Source organism: Erpetoichthys calabaricus, chromosome 9 (assembly GCF_900747795.2).
Source record: "Erpetoichthys calabaricus chromosome 9, fErpCal1.3, whole genome shotgun sequence".
In the NCBI taxonomy this organism is placed as follows: Eukaryota; Metazoa; Chordata; class Cladistia; order Polypteriformes; family Polypteridae; genus Erpetoichthys; species Erpetoichthys calabaricus.
In genome coordinates this window covers 180760454-180787170 of record NC_041402.2, presented here as the reverse complement: position 1 = coordinate 180787170, position 26717 = coordinate 180760454, and the positions used below count along the sequence as shown (strand labels likewise).

The 26717-nt window shown below is 43.2% G+C and overlaps 2 protein-coding genes across 3 annotated transcripts; both read left to right on the top strand.

The window, feature by feature from the left end:
- The first annotated feature begins 618 nt into the window (after positions 1 to 618).
- LOC114656897 (complement C1q subcomponent subunit C-like) lies at positions 619 to 4921 on the top strand. Its single transcript, XM_028808494.2, has 3 exons — positions 619 to 775; positions 878 to 1054; positions 4212 to 4921. The coding sequence occupies exons 2-3, from the start codon at positions 886 to 888 to the stop codon at positions 4766 to 4768; spliced, it is 726 nt and encodes a 241-aa protein (XP_028664327.1). The 5' UTR covers positions 619 to 775; positions 878 to 885; the 3' UTR covers positions 4769 to 4921.
- Positions 4922 to 12103: 7182 nt separating this feature from the next.
- LOC114656898 (complement C1q subcomponent subunit B-like) lies at positions 12104 to 25803 on the top strand. 2 transcript variants are annotated; one of them, XM_028808495.2, is made up of 3 exons: positions 12104 to 12262; positions 15643 to 15799; positions 24910 to 25803. In XM_028808495.2, the coding sequence occupies exons 2-3, from the start codon at positions 15658 to 15660 to the stop codon at positions 25452 to 25454; spliced, it is 687 nt and encodes a 228-aa protein (XP_028664328.1). In that variant the 5' UTR covers positions 12104 to 12262; positions 15643 to 15657; the 3' UTR covers positions 25455 to 25803. The 2 variants fall into 2 exon arrangements, with proteins under 2 accessions (XP_028664328.1, XP_028664329.1); XM_028808496.2 differs by having other exon boundaries at positions 12123 to 12283.
- The last annotated feature ends 914 nt before the right edge of the window (positions 25804 to 26717 follow it).

Sequence of the window (26717 nt, the reverse complement as noted above, 5' to 3'; positions counted from 1 at the left end):
GTAGCAAACAAAAAATATTTTTTTGTAGACCAGTGTCATTTTTGTCCATGCCATTTTCATTTGTGTTATTATTTCAAATATTCGGTTGAATCAAAACTGATTTTTGTTAAATACGGAATGATCAATGGTGGGTGTCAAAGCCTTTTGTCAATTTTAAGTGGGTGTGAGGGAAAAAAGACAAAATGTAAACCAAAACAAGGGAATGGGGAAACGTTACAAAAGTGCCAAGAAATAAGTTAAAATAACAGACCAGAAGTCCAATCCTGACATCATCACTCATTATCGACCTTACAGGACAAAGAAGTGATGTGTACAAAGTGACAGACGCCCTTAGCGCTTCCAGTTTTTGTTCAAAATGTCTGGCACGGTGTTTAGCTCTTTGACCTCCCAGTTTGGAGTGAAGTGACATAAGACAGTAAGTGTGTCTGCTCCTGGGTGCCTGCAGACAAAGCTAAGCCCTGACCAGAGTCTGAAGACAGGGTCCGATGTGGATGTGTACATAGACTGCAGAAGAGGAAGAGGAAGAAGAAGAAATGGGTGGTAGTCACGCGTCCAGCTCCGCCGTTGAGAAACAGCAGGCTGGCTGGCTGGCTTGGCAGTGTGCTGCACTTGGGGACATGAAACTTGCCGAGTGCTGTTCTCTGGTGGGGATTCTGGTCACTTCCTTTATCGACATCTTCCTCTTTTCAAAGGCTGAGCTCTGTGTGACAAGCAGCGGCACTCAGTGTTGAGCAAAAGCTCCTTCAGTCAGGGGACCTTGGTGCAGCTTGTCCAGGTAAGAGCACAGCTGGGCCGGGGTGTATCCGGTGGGGTCTCGCAACAGCTGCTGCCCCTAACACTTTACTCCCATCTTGTCTATTGTGTCTCTTCCTTGCAGGTCAAACCATGGAGGCCTCTTGGGTTCTTTTATTATCTCTGGTCACCTTGATGCTCTTACCAGCTATTCGCGGTAACACTTGTCCCGCTCCGTTCGGTAGCCCAGGGCTGCCAGGACTCCCAGGAATGCCAGGCAAAGATGGGCGCGATGGAGAGAAAGGAGAGAAGGGAGAATCTGGTAAATGATTTTGTGCTTTTTTAGTCAATGAGTTTCTCTTTCATACAGTGGGCTAGCACTTTGGTTTTTTGCCAAAATGTTGTGATGGCGCCATGTATTGGGCCTTGTATTTGTGTTGTTTAACTCAATGTGTATGGATGTAACACCAATGAGAAATCCCTAGCAACTCTGTTACCTGACAATAAATACCGTTCAGGTTGTATATAGCACCTTGCAGAGCAAAATCCCACCTTCCAATGCCTTGCAATTCAACCAGAAGGAGATAAAAAGAAGAAAAAGAAAGTGGCAGAGCTGAGGCAGAAGGTGTGCCACAGTGAGGGGTCCACCACCATAAAGCTGAAGCTATGAGATCAGAGGAGGCAAAAGGCAGGGGGGCTTCAGGGATCAAGCACATTTCAGCTTTGAGCAGAAGGGGAAGGCGCTTTATAAATAAAATGTATTATTACTGGTTCAAACAGAGAAGACAGTAACTCAGGCACCTGGAGGAGGGGCAATCAGGGTAAGGTGGTCTTGGTCAGAGTCAGGATTGTACCCATCCAGGGGGTCACCATAATGGCAGAGGCGTAGCTGGGGTTTTCAGTGCCCGGGGACAACTGAAGATTTCGCACCCCCTCCTGTTTGCCAAAATGCAATGGGGAACATCAATTCGGCGCCCCCTGGAGGCTGCGCCCGGGGACAGATGTCCCCCCTTGCCCCCCCCCCAGCTATGCCACTGCATAATGGTTTGCGTTATAATTATAATTGGTGAGAAATTTGACAGCTGTATGGAAAGATGTGGAAGCACTATATGAAAGAACGACATTAAATAAGATGCATAGATAAATATAGAACATACAAAGTTATACAAAGATATGGACATATGTAATTAAAGATAGATACATAAATATATGAAAGGCATTCTATTAAGATCCTTAGGTAAATCAAGAAAGAGAGGAGTGAATGGACTGTATAAAGATTCAAATGTAAACATCGATAAATATGTAAAAAAAAAGATAAAAAAGGCATTATATAAAGATTCATATCTAATTATGGATAAACATAAACGGCACTCACTACATCAAGATCAATATGTTAAAAAAGATATAAAAGACACTGTATAAAGATCTGTAAGTAGGTAAAAATAGATATGAAAGGCACTATATTAAAATGAATATATAAAGAAAGACAGATATGACAGGCACTATATTAAGATCCATATTGTGAGAAATATACCATAAAAAGATACATATGGAAGACACTGATAATAGACAGATATTAAAAGTACTTTATAATACATGAATACTGTATACAGTAGGGCTTTTAATATGTATCCATCTGTAATCAGTGCCTTTCAGATCTATTAATGTAATAATAAACTGTATATTTAATATTTAAATGATGTGCAATACTGCGGTGGGCTGGCGCCCTGCCCGGGGTTTATTTCCTGCCTTGCGCCCTGTGCTGGCTGGGATTGGCTCCAGCAGACCCCCGTGACCCTGTAGTTAGGATATAGTGGGTTGGATAATGGATGGACGGATGGATGATGTGTAATAATACATTAAACTTTATATACTGCACTATGCACTGTTAGCTCAATGTATTGTATGTACAGTATGCACCCAATGTATTGAAATTTAATTTGATAAATAAATAAATTAATATAAATATATACATATACATATATTTTTATTCATAGGTCTGAATCGCAATCTGATTATTTGGATGGTTACCTACCAGGTAATGCTTGTGGTTGCTCAGCCAGTCAGCAAATGTCCTCTCAGCTGTGAGAAGCAAATCATAGATATTATTATTTGGCAAGTACTGTATCACATATACATATATATATATATATATATGTATTGCAAAGTTTTACTGTCAAATAATACAAAGAGTACGCGACACGTGTGTCGCCCTACTTCTCGCAACTGAAAGAGGGCACCATGGCGGATGTTTGCCGGCTTGCAGACCAACCAAAGCGTTACCTGGTAGGTAACCACCCATACAATCAGATTGTGATTCAGACTATGAATGCCATGAATGTGTGTATGTATATATATATATATATATATATATATATATATACAGTATATAGTTATATATAGGTATATGTGATACAGTACTTGCCAAACAATAATATCTATGATCAATGGATGGATATATATATACAGTCGATTCCTTTTAATTGGGACACATTAGAACTAAGACATTTTGTCCCAATTAAGCGGCTGCCCCAATTAAGCGAATTCCACATAAAATTAAACAATAAATAATTTTCTTTCAATATTTTAATAAAATTATTGAACCCAAATATAAATTATAAGAAAATAATATAAGCTGTGAAGAAAAAATAATAATAAATTCTAAAGTAAAATAATTAGGAATGCGCATATAATTTAATGCTGCAAAAATGCATCAAGTGTAGTCTGTCTTTTGTTTTTGTAAGTCTGTACTTTGTCCTTTGCAGTTCATCTTTTCTGTAATGCCCATTCCTCACGCAGTTGATTTTCTTGTTGTAAGAGACACACTATGGTATATTTTGGTACACCAGTTATCTCAGCGAGCCTATGATGGCTTGTATTAAATGGCTGGCTTTTAATTTTATCCAGCAAAGCACTTTTACTTGAAAGTGTAAAATAATTTCTTGGCATCTTGGCAAGGGTTATAATTTTATATATAAAATTGACAAAAAAAAACTTTACTTATACGTTATACGTACACGCAAGGTGGTGTAGGGGTAACTGAATACGGTGCGGTAGTGGTGACGGTAGACTATTAAGCAGACATGTGCTACTCCACTCTAAGATTGTACTATCTAAACTTACCAGTGCTTCTTCGACGGGCGACAACAGATGACGACTTGCAGCACGCGTCTGCTACTGTCCCAATTAAACGTTTAAATTATGTATTAGTTTATTATTTTGGTTTTCATTCCTTGAGATTTGGCCCAAATAAACGGCTGCCCCAATTAACTGGTGGCCTAATTAAGCGGAATCGACTGTATTTATATATATACTGTATACCTGTATATATATATATATGTAAAGAAACAAGCTATATAAAATAGATAAAGAGAAACAACGTGTAATTTGAAATTATTATGCGATTGAATGACTACAAAAATCAGCTGAGGAACTTGGACTGTGCAATTGAAAGTTCTTGCCATCTTCTCTGTCCACAGGAAAGCCAGTTGTTCCTGGGGATGCTGGACAGAAAGGTGACCAGGGCAGTCCTGGTGATCCTGGTGTTTCAGGTAAGATAGGGCGCAGTGGTACTCCTGGCATTTCAGGATCTGCAGGGCTCCCTGGTCCTAAAGGTGACAAAGGTGAGTCGGGCAATATCAAATTAACTAAGAGGGCAGCCTTCAGTCTGACCAGGACTACATCACAATATCCAGCAAGGGACTCACCCATCCGTTTCAACCACGTCATCACCAACGAGAACGGGGACTACAATATGGACACTGGCAAGTTTGTCTGCAGCATCTCTGGCTCCTACTACTTTGTGTATCATGCCTCAAGCAATGGCAATCTCTGTGTCAGCATAAAGAAGAATGGAGAGAAAATGGCCAGCTTTTGCGAACACAGGGTGACAGAAATCCAGGTGAGCTCTGGTGGCTTGGCTATCCAGCTGATTACTGGGGATGAAGTGTGGCTGGAGGCCAACGACTACAACAGCATGATCGGGATCAAGTTCCAGCAAAGTGTCTTTTCGGGTTTCCTGCTCTTCCCAGACTGACCTGAATGGCCGGCCTTTCTAGCCTGTCTGCTTCACGTGACCCACAGTCAATTCTTGGGTTTTCTGCATTTACCCTCCTGCCCTCTGTGAACTGCTTCTACGCTGCACTGGGTTGACTCTCAAAGATTTCAATAAAAACACGTGCCGCTTAAATACTGTGCCTTCTGCGTCATCTCTTGGACTTGTGTGTTTGCCCATGTTTGATGTTTTGTGGGTCTGAAAGATGCCTGTGGTCACTTTATTTGTATGTACGTGATGTGTGTGAAGCTGAGTAGATACACATTCATTCCACTGTATTGGTCCATATGTGATTATGTCCATTTATGTCTGTATGTTTGCCATTTGAGTAAATGAATGCCTTTTTCTTTGTTCACATGATGTGCAGGCCGTCTACTCGGTCGTTTTGTTTTATGTGCAGCCATCAGATTATACAAGACACCCTCCCATCACACCAGGCCCTCACAGGGGCCAGTTACAATAGACACAGTGGTATATGGAATAATTCATACGTATATATTTAAGTAGGGGCGGCACGGTGGCGCAGTGGGTAGCGTTGCTGCCTCGCAGTTGGGAGACCTGGGGACCTGGGTTCGCTTCCTGGGTCCTCCCTGCGTGGAGTTTGCATGTTCTCCCCGTGTCTGCGTGGGTTTCCTCCGGGCGCTCCGGTTTCCTCCCACAGTCCAAAGACATGCTGGTTAGGTGGATTGGCGATTCTAAATTGGCGCTTGGTGTGTGGGTGTGTTTGTGTGTGTCCTGCGGTGGGTTGGCACCCTGCCCAGGATTGTTTCCTGCCCTGTGCCCTGTGTTGGCTGGGATTGGCTCCAGCAGACCCCCGTGACCCTGTGTTTGGATTCAGCGGGTTGGAAGATGGATGGATGGATGGATGGATATTTAAGTAGGTGAATCACATTGTGTCTATAGGTTTGGGTCTGGCACTTGTGTAACAAATTGCACGTCATTTTTTCTATTTTGCACTATGACTTTTGTTTGAAATTGCTGCTGGAGCAAGTGAATTAAATTTGGGAGCCATTAAAGTATTAGCTTTCCATATAGTAGCTTTTATATCATCTATCAATTATATAGCGTCTTTAATATGTATCCATCCATAGAACTATTATATAGCCTTTTCACATCACTCTGATTTATCCAAGTATTAATATAAGGCAGGGATGCCCAACTCTGATCCTGGAGGGCCACAGTGGCTACCCATTATCTTAAAATGGTGAACAATTTTTGCTACTTATTAATTTCATTTAATTAATTTACTATTTAAGTGTCAGACTCTTTAAATCATGGCTGAGCAACGTCGGTCCTGGAGGGCCGAAGTGGCCACTGGTTTTTGTTCCAACTCGATTGCCCTTCATGAGGAGTCAATTATTGGCTGATGAAGCGCTTACTGCTCAAGGGTCAATTTTCTGCTTGGTTTTGGGGGTCTCGCTTGTTACACTTAATTGCTTATGTTAGTCTTAAACAGCTGCATTCACTGTTTTTAATGGTTTCATATACTGTGTGCACAATTTTTAGGCAAGTGAGTATTTTGACCATATCATCATTTTTATTTATATATTACAACTCCAAACTGCATAAACTCGAATGCTTATGTGATGGATGGCCAGGGACCTTGCCACACCGGGAGGCCTGGAGAAGCAGGGGACCAGGAGTGGGGCAATTCCTTCCCCAGGACACAAGAGGGCATCCATCCTGGATTGTGTGGGAGCTACGGAACTGGAAGGCTCAACCCTGTGGGGATCTGTGGCCACCGCCAGGGGGCGCCTGAAGGACTAAGGATCCTTGGACTGCAGCACTTCCGCCACACCAGGAAGTGTTGCAGAACCACGAAGCAGGTACACCCAGAGTGCTTCTGGGTACCCATGCAGCACTTCCGACACAACAGGAAGTGCTGTGGGGAGATCATAGGGGAGCACCTGAAGCACATCCGGGTGCATTATAACAGGGGCCACCTCACTCCATTCAGTCAGGTGGAAGAGGACGGAGCTTGCGAGAGAGGAGTGGAGGCGGCAGAAGGAAAGATGAGGAGTGTGAGTCTTTGGGCACTGTGTTTGTGCTGTGTTGTGTGCAGGAAAGGAAAAATAAACGTTGTGTGTGTTGTGGGCATCTAGTGTCGTGTGTGTCTGTGTCCGGGCTATCTTTTACACTTATTGGATTTAAGCATATCATGTGATGTGTATTTGTGGAATGAGGGAGGGTATGGCCTAAGGAGATCAACACCCTATGTGGAGGTGCACCTGACCAACCTTCTTCACACAGTGCTGTCCTACACCTCCTCGCCAGTCAAGCCCTTTCCCTTCAGATCTTCTTTTACTTTATCCATCCACCTCCACTTCGACCTCCCTTGTTTTCCCTTTCTGCGTATTTCCATTCCCATCATTCTTCGTCTCTCCTCATCACATCGCCATACCCCTTCGATCTGCTTTCCTGTACTTTCTTAGATTTCTCTCCCACCTCTGATGGTCTCATTTTTTATTCTGTCCTTTTTTGTAGCTCCACACATCCATCTCAGCATTCTCATTTCTGCCACATCCAACTTCTTCTCCTGCTGTGCTCCCTTTAATGCCCACGGCTTGGCTCCATACAATACAATACATCCATCCATCCATTTTCCAACCTGCTGAATCCGAACACAGGGTCACGGGGGTCTGCTGGAGCCAATCCCAGCCAAGACAGGGCACAAGGCAGGAACCAATCCCGGGAAGGGTGCCAACCCACCGCAGGACAACAATACAATACAATACAATTCATTTTATTTTTGTGTAGCCCAAAATCACACAAGGAGGGCAGCAATGGGCTTTAACAGGCCCTGCCTTTTGACTGCCCCAGCCTTGACTCTCTATGAAGACAAGGAAAAACTCCCCCCCCAAAAAAAAACTCTTGTAGGGACAAAATGGAAGAAACCTTTGGAAAGGCAGGTAGGCTGGGTGTGCAGTGGGTATCAAAATAAATAAATACCATATAATACACAGAGCAGAACACAAGTAATCCTCAATACAATATAATAGTGCAAAAGAAATATTACAAGTAGAGAGCAGAATTCAACAGCAGATGATATCACAGAATAGGATTTGGATTTGTTCAGAGTCCTGGACATCTCGGCCATCAAGCTGCCTCCCCCTATTGGCCATTCCACAGCTATTCCATACATAATTGCTGGTCTGACGACTGACCTTTAACCTGTGCTTCGAGTCTTCGATCATACAATACCCCTGATACCTTCTTCCAATTGTTCCATCCACACTGCGCACTGGGGGTTAGCTCTGCATCCAATTCTCCATCTTGGGCTATCACTGATCCTAGATATTTCAACGTATCCACTCTTTTCAATGGCTCTCGCTGCAGGCTAACATCTGAATCCTGATCGCCATTAAGCCTCATATATTCTGTCTTCTTCCTCTTTATCTTCAATCCTCCATTTTCTAAAACCCTTCTCCATTCTTCCAACTTCTTCTCCACTTCCCCTTTTTGGTGCAACACAACACAATGTTATTAGCAAAGAGCCTGCATCAGGGGGGAATTGGTCTTTTATGCTATGAGTCAACACATCCAGTGTGAGATCATAGAGGTAAAGACTTCAAAAATAGGTGTGCACCAGGGGGTCTTCTTTATCTATTTACCACACAAATGTGAAGGTGTCTCTAATGGCATGCGGGCAAACAAATGTGTCTTTAGCATCACTGATGTTTTCCAGATATAACGGGAGTCTGGATGAGTCTAACTGTATCTGGAAATGTGTATCTGTGTTGTGTGTTACAAGTAAGAACGTGTTATTCTGTTCATGCTGTTTGCACACAGGTGTCTGGTAATACAGTCATGTGAAAAAGAAAGTACACCCTCTTTCAGTTCTAAGGGTTGTGCTTGTGATACTTTTGGTTCATTAACCTTCTATTATTTGAACCCGGGACTCTTTGTGTGGGGGGATTGGGGCTTGGTGACGGCCCGGTTTCTATCACGTAGGACATCATAAGAAATCATCTGGTCCTTAGCAGGTTTTAAAATGAGGTAAATACAACCTCAAATGAACAACAACACACAACATATTACACAGTGTCATTATTTATTTAACAAAAATGAGGCCAAAATGCAGAAGCAGCATGTGAAAAAATGAAGTCCATCCTTATTGCTTCCATAGGAATTAAGAGGTCAAGAAGCAGCCCGGTGCTGCTTATCAAGTGCACTTGATTAAGTGCAAGTTGGGACCACCTCAAAATAAACAGATGTTTTGGCAGTTTGCGCATCTGGAGCATTCAGCTCCATACAATACAATACATTACAATAGTAGATAGTGTGGGGAACAGCCCGGACACAGACAGGTAGACAAGATGTTACCACTCAACACACGTTTATTTACATTATTTATATACATCGTAGTGCACAATCCCAGTGCCGCAGCACCAATCACCCCTCAAGTCCTTGGCCACAACACAATGCCTTCTCCAAGTCTCTGGTCCGCCTCCACTCCTCTTCACCAAGCTTCGTCCTCTTCCACCCGACTCTTGCCCCTGACTGGAGGGAGGCAGCCCCTTTTATACACCCCAGATGGACTCCAGGTGCATCCTAAGGGCTTCTGTAGCCACACCCCTGTGTGACAGAAGCTCTGTCGGTGTATCCGGAAGTCCTCCGGGTGTCCCCAATACTCTTCCCCCCAGCACTTCCGGGTGTGGCGGAAGTACTGAGGTCCAGGGCTCCCAAGGCATCGGGGCGCCCCCTGGCGGTGACCACAGGCCTCTACAGGGTTGAGCTTCCAAGCTCTGTACCCGTGGCCCCCAAAGCAACCAGGGAGGATGCCCCCTCGTGTTCTTGAGGAGGCACAAGTCCTCCTCCGGTCCTCCTGGGCATCCTGGCCGGGCATGAACCCCCGCCGGGTACCACAATAGATAGATAGATACTTTATTAATCCCATCATTCACATTATTAGTTTATTAGTTATTAATAAACTGTTATTACTAAAATGTTATTAATATCACATTATCTCATACTAGAAGTGCGAGGAGTGGATGTCCCAGCCGATTCACCCCAAGATCAGAGAAATTGCAAAAAAAAAAAAAACCCCAAGAGCTTCAATCTCAGACTCTACAGGCCTCTGTAAAAATGTATGTGGACAGATATCGTATCAAAAGATCTTGACCATACATTGTTATCTTCTCTTGTTAAATGAATCTTAGCCTGAAGAGGTCTATTAATTTTTTACATTTAAGATAGATAGATAGATAGATAGATAGATAGATAGATAGATAGATAGATAGATATGTGAAAGGCACTATATAATAGATAGATAGATATGTGAAAGGCACTATATAATAGATAGATAGATAGATAGATATGTGAAAGGCACTATATAATAGATAGATAGATATCTATCTATCTAGCTGTTATATAGCGCCTTTCATATCTATCTATCTATCTATCTATCTATCTATCTATCTATCTATCTATCTATCTATCTATCTATCTATCTATCTATCTATCTATCTATCTATCTATCTATCTATTATATAGTGCCTTTCACATATCTATCTATCTATCTATCTATCTATCTATCTATCTATCTATCTATCTATCTATCTATCTATCTATCTATCTATCTATCTATCTATCTATCTATCTATCTATCTGTTATTAATCCCAAGGGGAAGTTCACATACTCCAGCAGCAGCATACTGATAAAGACAATATTAGATGTCTCACTTAAAGGTTTACCAGTGCTGTTTCTTGTCCTAGTGTGTATATAAACACAGGGAACTCCAGTTTCTGTATCACATCTTGCCTTAAGAAGGGGCCTGAGTTGCCTCAAAGGTCGCATATTGTAATTTTTAGTTAGCCAATGAAAGGAGTCATTTTACTTGACTTCTCACTACATTCATAATGGCTAACACAGTACAACACCCTAGTACTATAGAAGTGAGAGAGACAGAGAGTTTGGGGGCATGCACTGCTACAGCCTACTGCCGCACCCACCACACAGCAAACCACCTCGGGATCCCAAATTAGGACCCGAGTCCAGCAGTGCAACGGGTGACACCTCAGCACCTCACTAGATTGAATGGAGTAGAACAGTGTGAGGTTTTTATTTATTTATTTATTTTACTTTACACTGGTTAGAATGCCAATCCTGCAAGCAACCCCCAAGTTGGAGGACCCGCTTGCAGGGCTGGGTGAAGGTTAACGTCATACCCAGGACGGAGCAACTGCTGCAGGTTGAGGGTTTTGCTCAAGGGCCCAATGGAGTGGAATCACTTCTGGCTGTAGAGAATAGTGGGCCAGAACTCCTCCACAATGATGGGAGAGGCTGATAATGTCATATAGAAAAAGATCTACTTCAGGTTACTGCTGCAAGCTATGGAATCATGGGATGTATTTAGTTTTTCACATGGTTTCTCCAAGTAAATGATGACACGGTGCAATCTGTTGTGTGTTGTTTTACATCTGAGGTTAGATTAAAAATCATTTTAGAACCTGGAAAGGATCAAATGTTTTAATTATTATGTCCTGTGTAACAAGGCGCTATATAGGCGCCTAACCTGACACAGACTCACACCAGAGGAATGTATAAAAACAAAGAAACTTTTTATTTTTCTTCACCTGTGGGGCACGTCTTCCCTGTGATCCCCACAGCCACAACACAGTCCCAAGTACACCAAATAAAGCACACCACACTCCTCCTAGGCAACCTCGTCCTCCTCCTCCTCTGGACTCTAGCCATTGAGTGGTGGGTGCTGGCCCCTTTTATAGTCCACCCAGAAGTGCTCCAGGTGGTTGACTGCCGAGTTCCGGCTGCACTTCCGGGTGTGGCGAATACACTGCCCATAAGGACTCAGGAGTCCCAGCTGCAGCACCCCCTGGTGGCACCTGCGGGACCCAACAGGGCTGCACCCAACTCCAATTCCCATGGAGCCCTGCGGGAAACTGAGGCACCGCTCCAACTCAGGGGGGCTGCCATCTAGTGTCCAGGGGGAGGTATTGCACAGTCCATGAACATATCGCGAAGGGGCATCCCGGTTGGGCATGGACCCCGGTCGTCCGCCACACCTGATATGTAAAAACCATAAAACTGTCAGAGGGTGTACTTTGTTTTTCACATATTTCTGCATGAACTTTACGACACTTACACACGTGCTGGAGTGCATGAATGTGCTCACTCCTTAATGAACTTTGCATACGTCGGCATGTTTGGTGTACCCGAGTCTCTCGGTGGGCATGCCTAAATGAACGAGGATTACTGTGTCTGCATCAATGACGGGTACACTCTGTACACAATCTCCTGAGCCCTCACATTGGCTCTCCCTCCCTCACAAGGAAGACAGCCATTGCACAAGGACTGAGGACATACTGCGTTCTGAAAATAGGCCGGAGAGGGATGTGAAACTTGTTTGGAAAGCAGAAAAACTGCCGAGTTGCACATGAGCAGAAACGGCACATCACAGGACAGAGTGGACATCGTCCAAGGTTCAGAGAAAACGGACCGAGCGGGTGGTCATTCAGGTGAGCTCCACTGTGACCAGAGTAAGTAAGAAGCAGGAATTAGGGGGGCTGGGTGGGTTGCTGTGCAAGGCGCTAGAGGTGACAGGGCAGAGTGCATTGACTCTGCAGAAGAGAGGGACGTCTAGGGGAACTGGATTGGGTGCCGCTTATGAAAATACACACATCTCTGGATTGACGACTCCGGAACATTCTGTCTCTGCACTCAACTTGAGCAAGTGACAGGACTGGCCGCCTAGTGTGGCAGTCAGAGGGCAGAATGAGGACAAGAAACGGCAAAATATCACTGAGCTCTCGTTCATTCAGATTATTTTGATTGTAATTGATGTTTACAGTTCATTATAATTTCTGTTATGTATTTATGATTTATAGTTGTGTACTAGTACAATACCCAAGTGTGTGAGTGTGTGTGTGTGATTAGTGACTGTCTAGGGATAAGCAAATGCCAGTCAGCCACCAATGAACTTAACACGCCTGTCTTGGAGTGCCTTCCAGGGTGGATTGGGGTCCTGTCCTCGTGTGCCTCCTGAAAATGGATTTAGGGGTGTGATGATCGTATTTTAGAGAGCACGGCGTCCTTACTGAAATGGACTGCCATTTCAATGATAGAGAAGAGTGTTAAGAGTAGAAAACAGAGCAGGAAAGGGTTTGGAAAGAAAAGTGTGAAGCAGAAGAAAGTGAGAGGGGGTGAGTCATAAAGAAATTGGCATAATTTGTAGATTGGGAACTGACATCAATGGGCATGATTTGAAGAAAATGTAACTTTTGGAGGAAAGAAAGTAATACAGAAGATAATGAGACGCACCACAAAAAAAGTGACACAGAAAGGAGTGTCTTTTTTTTTTTTTTTTTTTTTTTTTTTTTTAGAGATAGCACAGTGACATAAACATGAATTGTTGAAATGTAATGTAAAACAGAATAATTTTGGAGTGAAGAGACTGATACAGAGGAAATTAAGAACATAAGATATCCTGTGAAGGAGTGACATAGGAAGGAGTAATTTTATAGATAGCAGAGTGATACAAACAGGAGTGATTTCTACAAAGTCTGGAGAGACGAGACTGATAAATCATGATGATTTGTTAAAAAAAAAGGTAATTTTGGAGAGAAGCGAGTGATACAGACAAACATGAGAGAGTGACACATACTGTAAAAGAGTGGCACAGAAGGGAGTGTTTTTTAAGAGAAGTAGGAGTGACATAAACAGGAATGATTTGTAAAAAGCTGATTTTCGAGAGAAGAGCGTGATATGGATGGACATGAGAGAGTGACACATACTGTGTAAGAATGGCACAGAAGAGGCTAATTTTTAGTGACAGGGCAGTGACATAAACATAAATAATTTATTGAAAAATGTGTCATTTTGGAGGGAAGAGAGCGATACGCAAGAAAGTTACTGAGTAAGATATGCTATAAAGAAGTTCCAAATACGGGAGTGATTTTTTTAGATTGAAGAGTGATATAAACTGGAATGTTTATTAAAAAAAGTGATGGAGCAAATTGTCATTTTGGAGGGAAGACAGTGGTATGGAAGAAAATGAGAGTGACATACTGTCAATGAGTGACAGAGAAAGGCGTGATTTTATAAATTAGAGAAGTGATACAAAAAGGGAATAATTTATAGTAGAGTGATATAGTGAAAGTATTTTAATTGAAGTGAGTGAATCAGAAGAAAGTGTGAGAGTGAGATTTGCTTCAAAAGAGTGACACAGAATGGGGTGGGATAGGCCTGTAACATAAACATGAATAAATCGTTGAAAGTGTAAAATAGTGAAATTTTAGAGCCAAGAGAATGATAGAGAGGGAAGTAACAGTGCACGATATCCTGTAAAGGAGTGAGACAAAAGGGAGTGATTTTTGTAGATTGTGCAGTGATATAAACAGGAACGATTTGTAGAAAACTACAGTTTTGGAGGGAGGAGAGTGATATAATAGAACATATAAGAATGAGACATTTTTTAAGTGAAGGGAGTGATACATGAGAAAGTGAGGGAGTGGGACATGCTTTAAAAGGGTGACACTGAAGGAGTGATGGCAGGGATATAAACAAAAAGAATTTATAGAAAAGTGCGATTTTGAAGACCTCACAGAAGTGTCATAAAAGGAAATGATTTCATAAACGCAGGAGTGATATGAGGGCAGCACGGTGGCGCAGTGGGTAGCGCTGCTGCCTCACAGTTGGGAGACCTGGGGACCTGGGTTCGCTTCCCGGGTCCTCCCTGCGTGGAGTTTGCATGTTCTCCCTGTGTCTGCGTGGGTTTCCTCCCACAGTCCAAAGACATGCAGGTTAGGTGGATTGGCGATCCTAAATTGGCCCTAGTGTGTGCTCTGTGTGTGGGTGTGTTTGTGTGTGTCCTGCGGTGGGTTAGAACCCTGCCTTGTGCCCTGTGTTGGCTGGGATTGGCTCCAGCAGACCCCTGTGATCCTGTGTTCGGATTCAGCAGGTTGGAAAATAGATGGATGGATGGAGGAATGATATGAATGAGAGTGGCAGAGTAGGATAGGTTTCAAAGAGAAGAGAGTGACACTGGAAATAACGTGTGAAAGTGAGACACACCAGGGGTGACAAACAGGGCAATGATACAGACGAGGGCAAGTTAATACAGAGGAGAGTGACATACTGGTGATAAGAAAGTCATACACAGGAGTGTGAATTTTAAAAGGGCAGTTCACTTGAAGAGATGATGGTTGCTCTGTAAATTAGCACGGGGGGATCAAGAAGGCAATGCTTTTGGACAGGGAAGAGTAATGGAGAGCAGAGTGATGTATATTATGAAAAGACAAGGAGGGGCGAACACAAGAGCTTTGTACCCAGCAGAAGTAGAGAGAAAAAAGGGAGGAATTGATACAAAGGGATGGGTGTTTTAAAGGGGATGAGTGAACCAAAGAGGCCTTGTAATGCATAAGAGCTTCATTATATAAAGAGGAAATAGTGAAGAAAGGAGTGATTTGTTCAGCGTATTCTCGCAGACAATTGTGGCTGTTTCCATGAGGATGTAGTGAGGTGATTTTTAATTTGTTGTCCTGCTTGTCCAGCACTTCACAAACGCCCGTGAACTCTCGACCCCTCAGTGTGTGCTGCTCACTACTATGGAATGTCCCTCCTGGTTATGGTCAGTGTAGACTGGCCTCATCTTAGATCTCATTAGTGGCCAGAGGGTGAAGGGCCAGCCGTAATTCATATCCAGATCTAAAGCTTTTATTGCCATTATAGTCCATCTCTCTGTGATCCACCAAACAAGGTTGCGGTTTTCTCTGCCACTAATAAAGTACTTGCTAGCAGTCTGGATAGAGAGAGGAGCTCTTAGCATGTCCACAATGCTGACCCCAATTGAGGTCAAAGGAGGGCTTACAACTCACCAAGGTTCTCTCACTCTCTGCAGCCTCCATTGAGTAAGATGTTCGCCATCCTGGCCTTTGTTCTGCTGACCACAGCATCTCTGTCATCTACTGACAACAGCTGCCCCGGACTACCAGGCATTCCAGGTAAACCAGGAGCCAATGGAAGAGATGGAGAAAAAGGAGAACGTGGTGATAGAGGTAAGTGGAGGGGACAAAGTCTGGCCCACCACAGCGAGAGGTGCTATACTTGTAATTGGGTCCTTTAAAGGTTTCTGTTCAACAAATAACTTCACCTGTCTGGGGTGTCCTGACCACTCACTTTACTGACCTTCTGTCCAGTTATTATTACATGTGACTTTCTGTTTAGGCTATGCCCCTCATGTCTTTGGAGTCCATCCAAACAACTGGCCGGTCCGGCCATTATGATTTACAAATGTTTGCCAAAGATTTTGACCCACCTGTCTGTGGTGTCTATTCAATACTCTGACCTTCTGACAAGTCCAGTCATTGTTACATATAACTGTCTGGTCTATGTGTTCACCCACCTGTTTGTGATGTCCACCCAATTCACTGACCTTCTCCCCAGGCATATTTACTGTTTTGTCTCGGTAGACCTCTCTGTTACTCTGTGTTCCCCTTTTGTAATATTAATGCGTAGTCTTTGTCAGAATGCCTCAAATCTCCCAGACTTGCCACTGTTTCTAAGGTATTGTACTTTATAACTTCTCCCCACCTTCCCTTCTATGTCTATAACCTCAGGTAATTACATAGAGTAAAAGACAAGCAGGTGTTAAGTTACAACTTTAAATAATGTATTATTGATATTATTCATAAAATAATAAGAATAAGCAAAGTACATGTGAATATTGGCAACCGTACAACCTGATAAATGCTGATGTGTAGTTTCAGGTGGCACACAGACTTGTCATTTACTTAAAATGTCTCCAGTTAAGCCATCATTTTTGGTCAAGTTTGTTCAGGACGGGCCACATGCCTGTCTCAAAATGGCTGCCGAGTTGTGCTTCTCAGTGTGGTCTGATTAGCTAAACCATTGCTGTTCTTATCAATGATGTAACACTAATATTACATTGCTTTATCTAAGTTACAAATAAAGATGTACAAAATATTTATCAACTTGTATACAAAGTTTCACACCACAACACTGTCTCGCAGATTTTCAGACTCACTTGTCTGGGGTGTACACTCAATTTGCTGACCTTCTGCCCAGTCATCATTACATTTAACTGTTCAGTTTTGTGACCCAGCTGTCTGGAGTTTCCTCTCATTTTATTAACCTTCTAACTAATCGTTATTAAATGCAATTGAGTTTTCAATGTTCAGACCCACCTGCCTGGGGGTCCATTCCATTCACTGACCTCCTGTTCAATCAGCATTTTATTCAAGTTCAAGTTTATTGTCCTTTGACCACAGCACTGTGAATTCTTTCTTGCATGATACTAGTAACATTAGTACATTATCAACAACAGACATAAACTGAATACAATATACAGTGTATAGAAAGCAACATACTGTATATAATAAGTATATACAAAATAAATACAAGTTAGAAAATGTATGAATGGTGTAACATTCAGGATCAGTTGGGGCGTTTGAAATATAATTTTTTAAAATATTTTTATAATTGTGCATCATATACAAAAAAAAGCAATAAGAGAATGATTACTCGTGTTAGGTGTCTTAAATAGATACACGTTTTTGAACAGAACTTTACAAAGTCATACAGTTAAAAACGAAGTCAAAACTGGCATCTGCGGGCTCAAGAACTTTCATAGACAGCAGATTGCCATTCAAGTGATGTACATTTGTTCACGCTGTGTGTATAGAGCAACGTTTACATAGATAGATAGATAGATAGATAGATAGATAGATAGATAGATAGATAGATAGATAGATAGATAGATAGATAGATACTTTATTAATCCCAATGGGAAATTCACATTCTTCAGCAGCAGCATACTGATACAATAAATAATATTAAATTAAAGAATGATAACAATGCAGGTGAAAAACAGAAAAACAGACAATAACTTTGTATAATGTTGAATGTTAATGTTTACCCCTCTGGGTGGAATTAAAGAGTCGCATAGTTTGAGGGAGAAACGATCTCCTCAATCTGTCAGTGGAGCAGGACAGTGACAGCAGTCTGTCGCTGAAGCTGCTCTTCTGTCTGGAGATGATACTATTAAGTGGATGCAGTGGATTCTCCATAATTGATAGGAGCCTGCTGAGCGCCCTTCGCTCTGCCACAGATGTCAGACTGTCCAGCTCCATGCCAACAATAGAGCTTGCCTTCCTCACTAGTTTGTCCAGACGTGAGGCGTCTTTCCTCTTAATGTTGCCTCCCCAGCACACCACCGCGTAGAAGAGGGCGCTCGCCACAACTGTCTGATAGAACATCTGCAGCATCTTATTGCAGATGTTGAAGGAAACCAGCCTTCTAAGGTAGTATAACCGGCTCTGTCCTTTCTTGCACAGCGCATCAGTATTAGCAGTCCAGTCTAATTTATCATCCAGCTGCACTCCCAGATATTTATAGGTCTGCACCATCTGCACACAGTCACCTTTGATGATCACTGGGTCTGTGAGGGGTCTGGGCCTCCTAAAATCCACCACCAGCTCTTTGGTTTTGCTGGTGTTCAGGTGTAGGTGGTTTGAGTCGCACCATTTAACAAAGTCATTGATTAGGTCCCTATACTCCTCCTCCAGCCCATTCCTGATGCAGCCCACGATAGCAGTGTCATCAGCGAACTTTTGCACATGGCAGGACTCCGAGTTGTATTGGAAGTCCGATGTATATAGGCTGAACAGGACCGGAGAAAGTACAGTCCCCTGTGGTGCTCCTGTGCTGCTGACCACAATGTCAGACGTGCAGTTCCCAAGACGCACATACTGAGGTCTGTCTTTAAGATAGTCCACGATCCATGCCACTAGGTATGAATCTAATCCCATCTCTGTCAGCTTGTCCCTAAGGAGCAGAGGTTGGATTGTGTTGAAGGCACTAGAGAAGTCTAGAAACATAATTCTTACAGCACCACTACCTCTGTTCAAGTGAGAGAGGGATCGGTGTAGCATATAGATGATGGCATCCTCTGCTCCCACCTTCTCCTGATACATAATTCATATCTACACTAATTAACTTAGATAAGTAACTTTTTTTTTTTTTTTTTTTACTTGTACAGTTTACTTACCACAAGCGGTAGGACATGTCCGCGGGTGTGCTCGGGGCAGAGACCTGAGGATCTGTTTTGCCGTTGGGAGAGTAAAACAAGAAAAAAATACATAACAAAACTGGGCTGCTTTTAATCTATTACAGTACTGGCGAAAAGCCAGCGATTAAAGCAGAAAAGAATTTGCAAAAAAAAAAATGCTGTTTGTTGTCCAGTGAAATTCGTGCCATTAACCCAGAAAAAAATTTGCAGTTAGTCTTCCTTCCTATATTTTAATCTCACGTTTGCAGCCTTGGGGCAGTGTCTATGCGGGAACTACAATTCCCATCGGGCAGTAGGACTGCGCTGGGGCTGATGGGAAGACACTGTTCTTCGCGCGCACGAAGCCTTGTACTCGCTAAAGCGGGAACTCGTTAAAAATGAAGGAATTGCGTTTTTTTTCCACAGCTAATTTGGATGACAGCTGCATTGATTCGCGTGATTGCGGTATTTGTGTATGAGTACTTTTTTTGTATTATAGTGAGTGGTGTGTGGGCAATATAACGAATTGTCTATAAATATGCAAAAGCTAATATTGCGAAAGGGTGGCACGAGCGCGGCTGCCTTGCAGTAAAGAGACCAGGGTTCGTGTCCCGGGTCCTCCTTGCGCGGAGTTTGCAGGTTCTCCTCGTGTGTATGTGAGTTTCCTCCCACAGTCCAAAGACGTGCAGATTAGGCGCGATGCTAAATTGTCCCTAGTGTGTGTATGTTTGCACTACGATGGACTGGCGCCCTGCCCAGGGTTTGTTCCTTGCCTTCCACCCAATGCTCGCTGGGATAGGCGCCAGCCGACCACCGCCATACTGTTCAGGACAAAGCAGGTTAGAAAATGACCGACCGACAATAACGCGATGTTCAGCATTTTTATCTGATGTTCAACACTCCTTATCCGCGCAGTGGTAGTGCTGCTGCTTTGCAGTAAGGAGTTTGTGGGTTCGCTTCCCGGGTCCTCCCTGTGTGGAGAGCGCTTTGAGTAGTGAGAAAAGCGCTATATAAATGTAAAGAATTATTATTAACAGCTGAACTTTAAACAACTTCTTAAAGTCAAATCACGCCGTACATTATCTAAAAATAAATTAAGTTACTGCACGTGAAGAGGCAACCCAGGCACTTGCGGTGCCTACAACGTGCCCTCCGCAAAACGGATCCGGGCTAAGCAAAGTTGCATAAAATATTCACGAGAAGCAGGGCCGGATTTATATGAAAAGAGGCCCTAGGCTATTCCACTTATGAGGCCCTTTCACCTTCCATTTTTAAGTTTGTAAATTACATGAGAGATAATAAAACACATCATTACTGTGATATATATCAATATGTTAAATGAAACATGTTGTGATTGGTACTAACCTGTGTGGAAAATTAACGCGTTGATCTTAACCAATACATTTTTATGTTTGTTTATTAGTCATATGCGTAGAATTTCTCCTTATTTTCGGTTCAGTGTTTTAGTGTTCACTGTTTTTAGAATAGTGTAATTTTAATTTTGCTAACAATTTGAATGTAGGCCCCTCTTGATCTTGAGGCCCTAGGCTGAAGCCTAGTTAGCCTATAGGAAAATCCGGCCCTGAAGAAGTAGGTGGACAACTACCTATTTAACTTGCGCCCAGAAGATACGCTTACTTTGTCAGTGGTCAAATTAGTGCACTAACCAGTAATTCACAGCACACCAAAAGTGAGACATCAGCACAGCATAGCCCCTCGTCTGTCCATTTCACGCGCTCTCCGATACATAAGCGTTACGAGCAGGAATAAAACAACTGCCTTCATGGTTGTCCATCCATCCATTATCCAACCCGCTATATCCTAACTACAGGGTCACAGGGGTTTGCTGGAGCCAATCCCAGCCAACACAGGGCGCAAGGCAGGAAACAAACACTTGGTAGGGTGCCAGACCACCGCAGGGCACACGCACACCAAGCACACACTAGGGACAATTTAGAATCGCCAATGCACCTAACCTGCATGTTTTTGGACTTTGGGAGGAAACCGGAGTACCCGGAGGAAACCCACGCAGACACGGGGAGAACATGCAAACTCCACGCAGGGAGGACCTGGGAAGCGAACCCGGTAGCTGCGCTACCCACTGCGCCACCGTGCCGCCTTCATGGTTGTCTTTTGTGTGAATTATTCAATGTTCGTGCAGGTTTAAATGTATACTGGCCATTTTATTTTCATTTTGAGTTTATATTTTTGTTTAACAAGTGAGTTGAGTTTCCTAATCCCGCTAAAAGACGGTCAACATTTTACACATTAACATTTATAAATGTGTGTTCTGGTGATCTTTGAATCTCTTAAGATTATTTAAAGTTAATGTACAACATATTATGTTGTAAGCAAGCGGATATTCATAGGATAATAAATGCATTATAAAATAACACACGTTTTATTTCAAAGTTTTAATAGGGAGATGTTACTTCGCTTTTTATGTAAAAATATGGGATTGTTGCGTATTTGAAATGGCTCCGTTTGCATTGAAATATCAATACCCCCTCCAGAATTACAAGCCCACCCAGCAACGAATCTTCCCTGCGGTGCCGACCCTTTAATGCACCAATCGGTATAGCAGAGCAGGACGGATTCAACTTGATGTAAAAATACGAGTTGTCCGACTGCAAACACGTACTTCCTATACGGGAGAATGTTATAAAAATAAATACATCATACAGCCTTTGAATGTGTAAATACATAATTTAGACTTGTTGAAGTTGACATAAATCATAAAACAATTAATGTATAATTTAAACATGTGCATGTACAGTGATCCGTGGTTAGCGCAGTAATGAATTAAGTGCCTTGTCTTTCCTTACATAAAACCGAGAGAGAGCCAAGTATACTGACTGGCAGACACTAAGGACAGCAAGGGGGGCAATACATCCAATGGAATCTTCTTAAAAATAAGTACAGGAGAAAACAGCTTATTTGAGCTGTTGTTTGAGGTTCAGATAATTATGAAATTGTTACATTTTGAAAATCAAACTAGTGATGTCCCCTGTTATAATACTGAGACCTGCAGCAAGGTCTGTGAACCCCAAAACCCCATGGACCCCCCCCCCAACTCTATTGTAGTCCATAATAAAAACAATACAAGTTGAAGTGACCACTCTTGGGTTGCTCCCTGATAAATTACAAGCAGTAAGTGAATGTGTCATTGAAGTTCAAAGCATGTTTCCCTGTTTCAAGACAAACGTGTTTAAAAAATGCCAGTGCTCTTCAATGGGAACTTTTTGAAATTTGCACCTTCTATTTAAAACATCTCCATGATAATTGAACATTATCAGCAAAGATACTTGAAGAATAAATATTCCGAATTTCAACAAGAGTGTTCCACTAGGAGCTGAACTGTGGAAATATAGACAAACGGACTGGCAGACAGAAGGGCAGACGTGGCGACTGCAGTAGGTGCTTTTCACTTTATCTGCGGACCCATCTAACAAGAACATGTATCTGCCAGTATGAGTGACTACTGAATCACCTTATGAGACAAGATGAAAAACCGTCCCTGACACTAGTGACATAAGTGCTAACAGTCTAGAATGGAGGAGGAAAACAAGTGACAGCATACCACCTGCACTTCAGAACAGGTAATCCACCAGAAGTTAAGCATGTTTGAGCCTGGCCAGTACTTGGATGGGAGACCATCTAGGAAAAGCTTGGGTTACTTAACTCTTTCAGGGCTGATGTCGACTTTTGTCAAAAGGAGGAGTTGACGATGGTAATCGACTGTAAACTGTGACAAAAACAACCATTATGTTTTAGTTGGACTCTTGCTGCTAGAAAGAAAGTTAGCTTCATTAGTTTGACCGAGATTTCCTGCGCTCGTGTGAGTAGCAAGGCGCAAACAAGAGCAAAAATGTCACTGACATAATGGCGAGAGATCAAAGCAAATGGGTAAAGCAAAATACTCCGTTGACAAAGTTTTGTCTGTTATCTCTGAATTGGACTATGACTTGTCGGACTATGATTTTGATACAAGTGATCAAAAACAAATGTGAGATTCCAGCTTCAGCTGACTGGTCCCCAGCTAATCGTGGTGCTGAACAGGTTCATGTAGCTGATACGCCTACAGCAATGTTCGCCAGGAGGACTGCCACTTAACAATGATAGAAACCATATTGCAATGTACTGCAGCCATGATTGCTGCTGCTGCTACCGCCCCAGCCACGTGAAGACAGCCTGGCAGCAGGCCTGCCACACATTCTTGGCAAACTGGCAGCCGCAGCATGCAGCAACAGACTTTTTATGTTGATTTCTGTGTGAGACCATTGCTTTTCAGAAACTATGTTTTTTGGAAAAAATATTCAGCCCGGGCGGCACGGTGGCGCAGTGGTAGCACTGCTGCCTCGCAGTTAGGAGACCCGGGTTCGCTTCCCGGGTCCTCCCTGCGTGGAGTTTGCATGTTCTCCCCGTGTCTGCATGGGTTTCCTCCGGGTGCTCCGGTTTCCTCCCACAGTCCAAAGACATGCAGGTTAGGTGGATTGGCGATTCTAAATTGGCCCTAGTGTGTGCTTGGTGTGTGGGTGTGTTTGTGTGTGTCCTGCGGTGGGTTGGCACCCTGCCCAGGATTGGTTCCCTGCCTTGTGCCCTGTGTTGGCTGGGATTGGCTCCAGCAGACCCCCGTGACCCTGTGTTCAGATTCAGCGGGTTGGAAAATGGATGGATGGGTATTCAGCCCTCAAACAGTTAAGGAAGTGGTGAGAGTAGGGGGTTCCCTGGTATCCTGACTAAATTGCCCACTACACCCTGCTCATTGTGGCCTCACCCCTTCATCATCTAAGAGCTAATGTGTGGTGAGCAGGTTGGTGCAATATGGCTGCTGTCACATCTTCCATGTGGATGCTGCACATTGGTGGTGGTTGAAGTTGCCCGCCCCATGCCCCCAACTCTCTATGTAAAATGCTTTGAGTAGCGAGAAAAGCTCCATATGTATGTATAGGATTATTATTATTTGACAATCCAAGATGTCTGAGCTCATTAATAACACCGTTAGCCTTTCCAAAGCAGCACGTTTTATTCATGTTCTGGACAGCAGGTAGTTGTCTGCCAGTAATAATATGTGCCAACTTCGCCACCCTCATTACATAATGCAGCCAATGAGGACAGGTTCCACTGTGCACAGATGGGGACATCCATGCTTTCCCCAGACGTTGAAGTAAGTAAAGGTGCTGACGAGCTTTCTTAATGATAGCTGGGATATGTTGTGGACATTCACTTTAGGTTAGCAGTGGTGGTCATCTCAGCAAAGTTAAAGCTGCTGAACCTCTTGACAGCATCCGTCCCGGTGTAGATATCCATGTGGTCAGCGTCCTGCTTCCCAAAGTCCCTTTCAGCTCCTTGACTTTATTGTCTTTAAGTGAGAGATTGTTGTCCTGGCACCACTGTATCAGTAGGCAAGTCTCTACATTACAGTATAGGCCATCGAGTCATTATCCACGACCAGGCCTACAATGGTGGTGTTATCAGCATTTTCGGGGATGGAGTTGGAACTGCGTCCTGCTACTCGGTCATAGCGGGGGGCTCAGCATGCTGCACAGAGGGGAGACTGTATTGAGGACTTGACGCTGTCAATCCCAACATACTGAGCTCTCACAATTTGAGAGTCTTCAGTGCAGTTGCAGAAGGTGGCACTGAGTCCCAAGTTGAAGAGCTTGTGGTCGGCTTTGATGCTACATCAATGTCAAATGCTAAGCTGTACTTTACAAACTGGACTCTGGAGAACAATATTTAATCTTCTATGTGCCATGTTGTCATGAACTGTAAGTGATATGGCCCCCTCTGCAAGCAGTTTGTGATGATATGCAAAGTAGGTGATAATGTCTATCTGGAATATTCTCTATAATGTGTACCAGTACCTGACATATTGTTCAATTATTATTACATATAACATTTCAGTGTTCTTTCCCATTTGCTTGGGGTGTCCATTCAATTCGCTATTGTTAAATTTAACTACACAATAGTCTTGCCCACATGTTTGAGACGTCCAGTCAATTCATCATCACATACAACTCTCAGCTCTTTCTTCTGACTTGGCTGTGTCTGGTGATCTTCTGACCAGCTGGACATTTCTGTCATCTTTCTTCACAGGTGAAGATGAGCTCCTTATTAAGGGTCAGAAAGGAAACAAAGGAGAACAAGGTGGAGCTGGCAAGATTGGTCCCCAGGGAGAGCCAGGTCTGTCAGGTCCTGCAGGTCTGCCTGGCCCAAAAGGTCTACCCGGTGAAACTGGGGAGGCAGGGGCCACTGAAGGGACAGTCTTCTCAGTGTCAAAGTCCTCAAATATGCCTGCCCGGAAAGACTTTCCTATTCGTTTTGACCGGAAGCTTCTGAGGAGTGATGAATCTGTCAAGATTGACTTGAGTCAATTTACATGCAGAACCAAGGGGCTCTACTACTTCACCTATCATGTCACCTCCCGGGGGAACCTGTGCCTCAACTTCAAGAAGAACAGACAGAAGGTGGTGGGCTTCTGCGACCATGTGCAAAATACTTTCCAAGTCAGCTCTGGCTCAGTGGTCCTGGAGCTGAGCCCCAATGACCTGGTCTCCCTGGAAACCACTGAAAAGAATAACATCCTTGGCTCTGAGGGGGCTGACAGTATCTTTACTGGCTTCCTGCTCTTCACACTGTAGCAGCGTCTTAAAGACCCCACACTCTCATCTCTTGATCTTGCTCTGGCCAGTGAAGTCTGACTAGCCTGGCCAGTACCATTTGGCGTAACTGGCTAGTCCTCCTCTAATTTGACCCTAGAGGTGAGCTACATGGCTATTGGCTTTTCTAGCACTTCTTAAGGTGCTTCTGATGATGTCTTGTGCTGTTGGGTTAGTGAATACCACCACAAGTCCTTGGAACAAGACCGCAACTAGCTGACCAATCCAGTGTCCAGTCCCACCTTCATCATCTCAGGCAGGCCTGCTTTTAAAATCACAATTAATGTCTCTGTCTTTGCTTCACTCAAAATCAATAAACCAACTAACTTGCTTCTTTGTCCATTTACTGACCGTGTCCATTTCTACGAAAATACACAGCAGGGGTTTCTGTTGTTCTACAAGATCAAGAGACCACTTGGACATTCTGAGTCAGCAGTCTGGGACTGGATTTTATTGATCAGATTAAAGATAAAGGACATTAAAAGTCATGGAGTCATTAATCTCAGCCTTGGCTGCCACCTAATGGCTATCAAAAACGTCTTCAATGCTTGACCAGAAGGCTCATTAACACTACCAGCCTGATTTTACCATACCTGAACTGTTATCTGCCAGGAGCAAAGGGCACTGACTCATAGTGTGGTCAACAGGTAGGGTGGCATTGTGTTTGGAAATGATGTTCAAGGTGGACCTCTGTGGAGTGTCATTTCACACGGGCAACCACCTCAAGTGCCTTACAATTGTATTCCTGAGAAATAGATAGATAGATAGATAGATAGATAGATAGATAGATAGATAGATAGATATGAAAGGCACTATATGATAGATAGATAGATAGATAGATAGATAGATAGATAGATAGATAGATAGATAGATAGATAGATAGATAGATAGATAGATAGATACTTTATTAATCCCCAAGGGGAAATTCACATATGAAATGAAATACACTTTAGGGCAGTGGTCTCAAACTCCAGTCCTGGAGGACCTCAGTGGCTGAAGACTTTCATTCTAACCCTCTTCTTAACTGGTGACCAGTTTTTGCTGCTAATTAAGTTCTTTTCTTTTATTTTAACTGACTTGTTTTTTAAGATTTGCTCCCCAGAATTTCTTCATCATTCCTCTGAATTGCTTCAGTCAGTCAGTTATTGTCCAACCCGCTATATCCTAACACAGGGTCACGGGGGTCTGCTGGAGTCAATCCCAGCCAGCACAGGGGTCGCAAGGCAGGAAACAAACCCTGGGCAG

Bases quoted from the DNA above. Each gene is read 5' to 3' on its own strand.
- LOC114656898 (XM_028808495.2), top strand. From the start codon at position 15,658: ATGTTCGCCATCCTGGCCTTTGTTCTGCTGACCACAGCATCTCTGTCA. The intron at 15,800-24,909 runs GTAAGTGGAGGG...CTTTCTTCACAG, and splicing joins AGGAGAACGTGGTGATAGAG to GTGAAGATGAGCTCCTTATT.
- LOC114656897 (XM_028808494.2), top strand. From the start codon at position 886: ATGGAGGCCTCTTGGGTTCTTTTATTATCTCTGGTCACCTTGATGCTC. The intron at 1,055-4,211 runs GTAAATGATTTT...CTCTGTCCACAG, and splicing joins AGGAGAGAAGGGAGAATCTG to GAAAGCCAGTTGTTCCTGGG.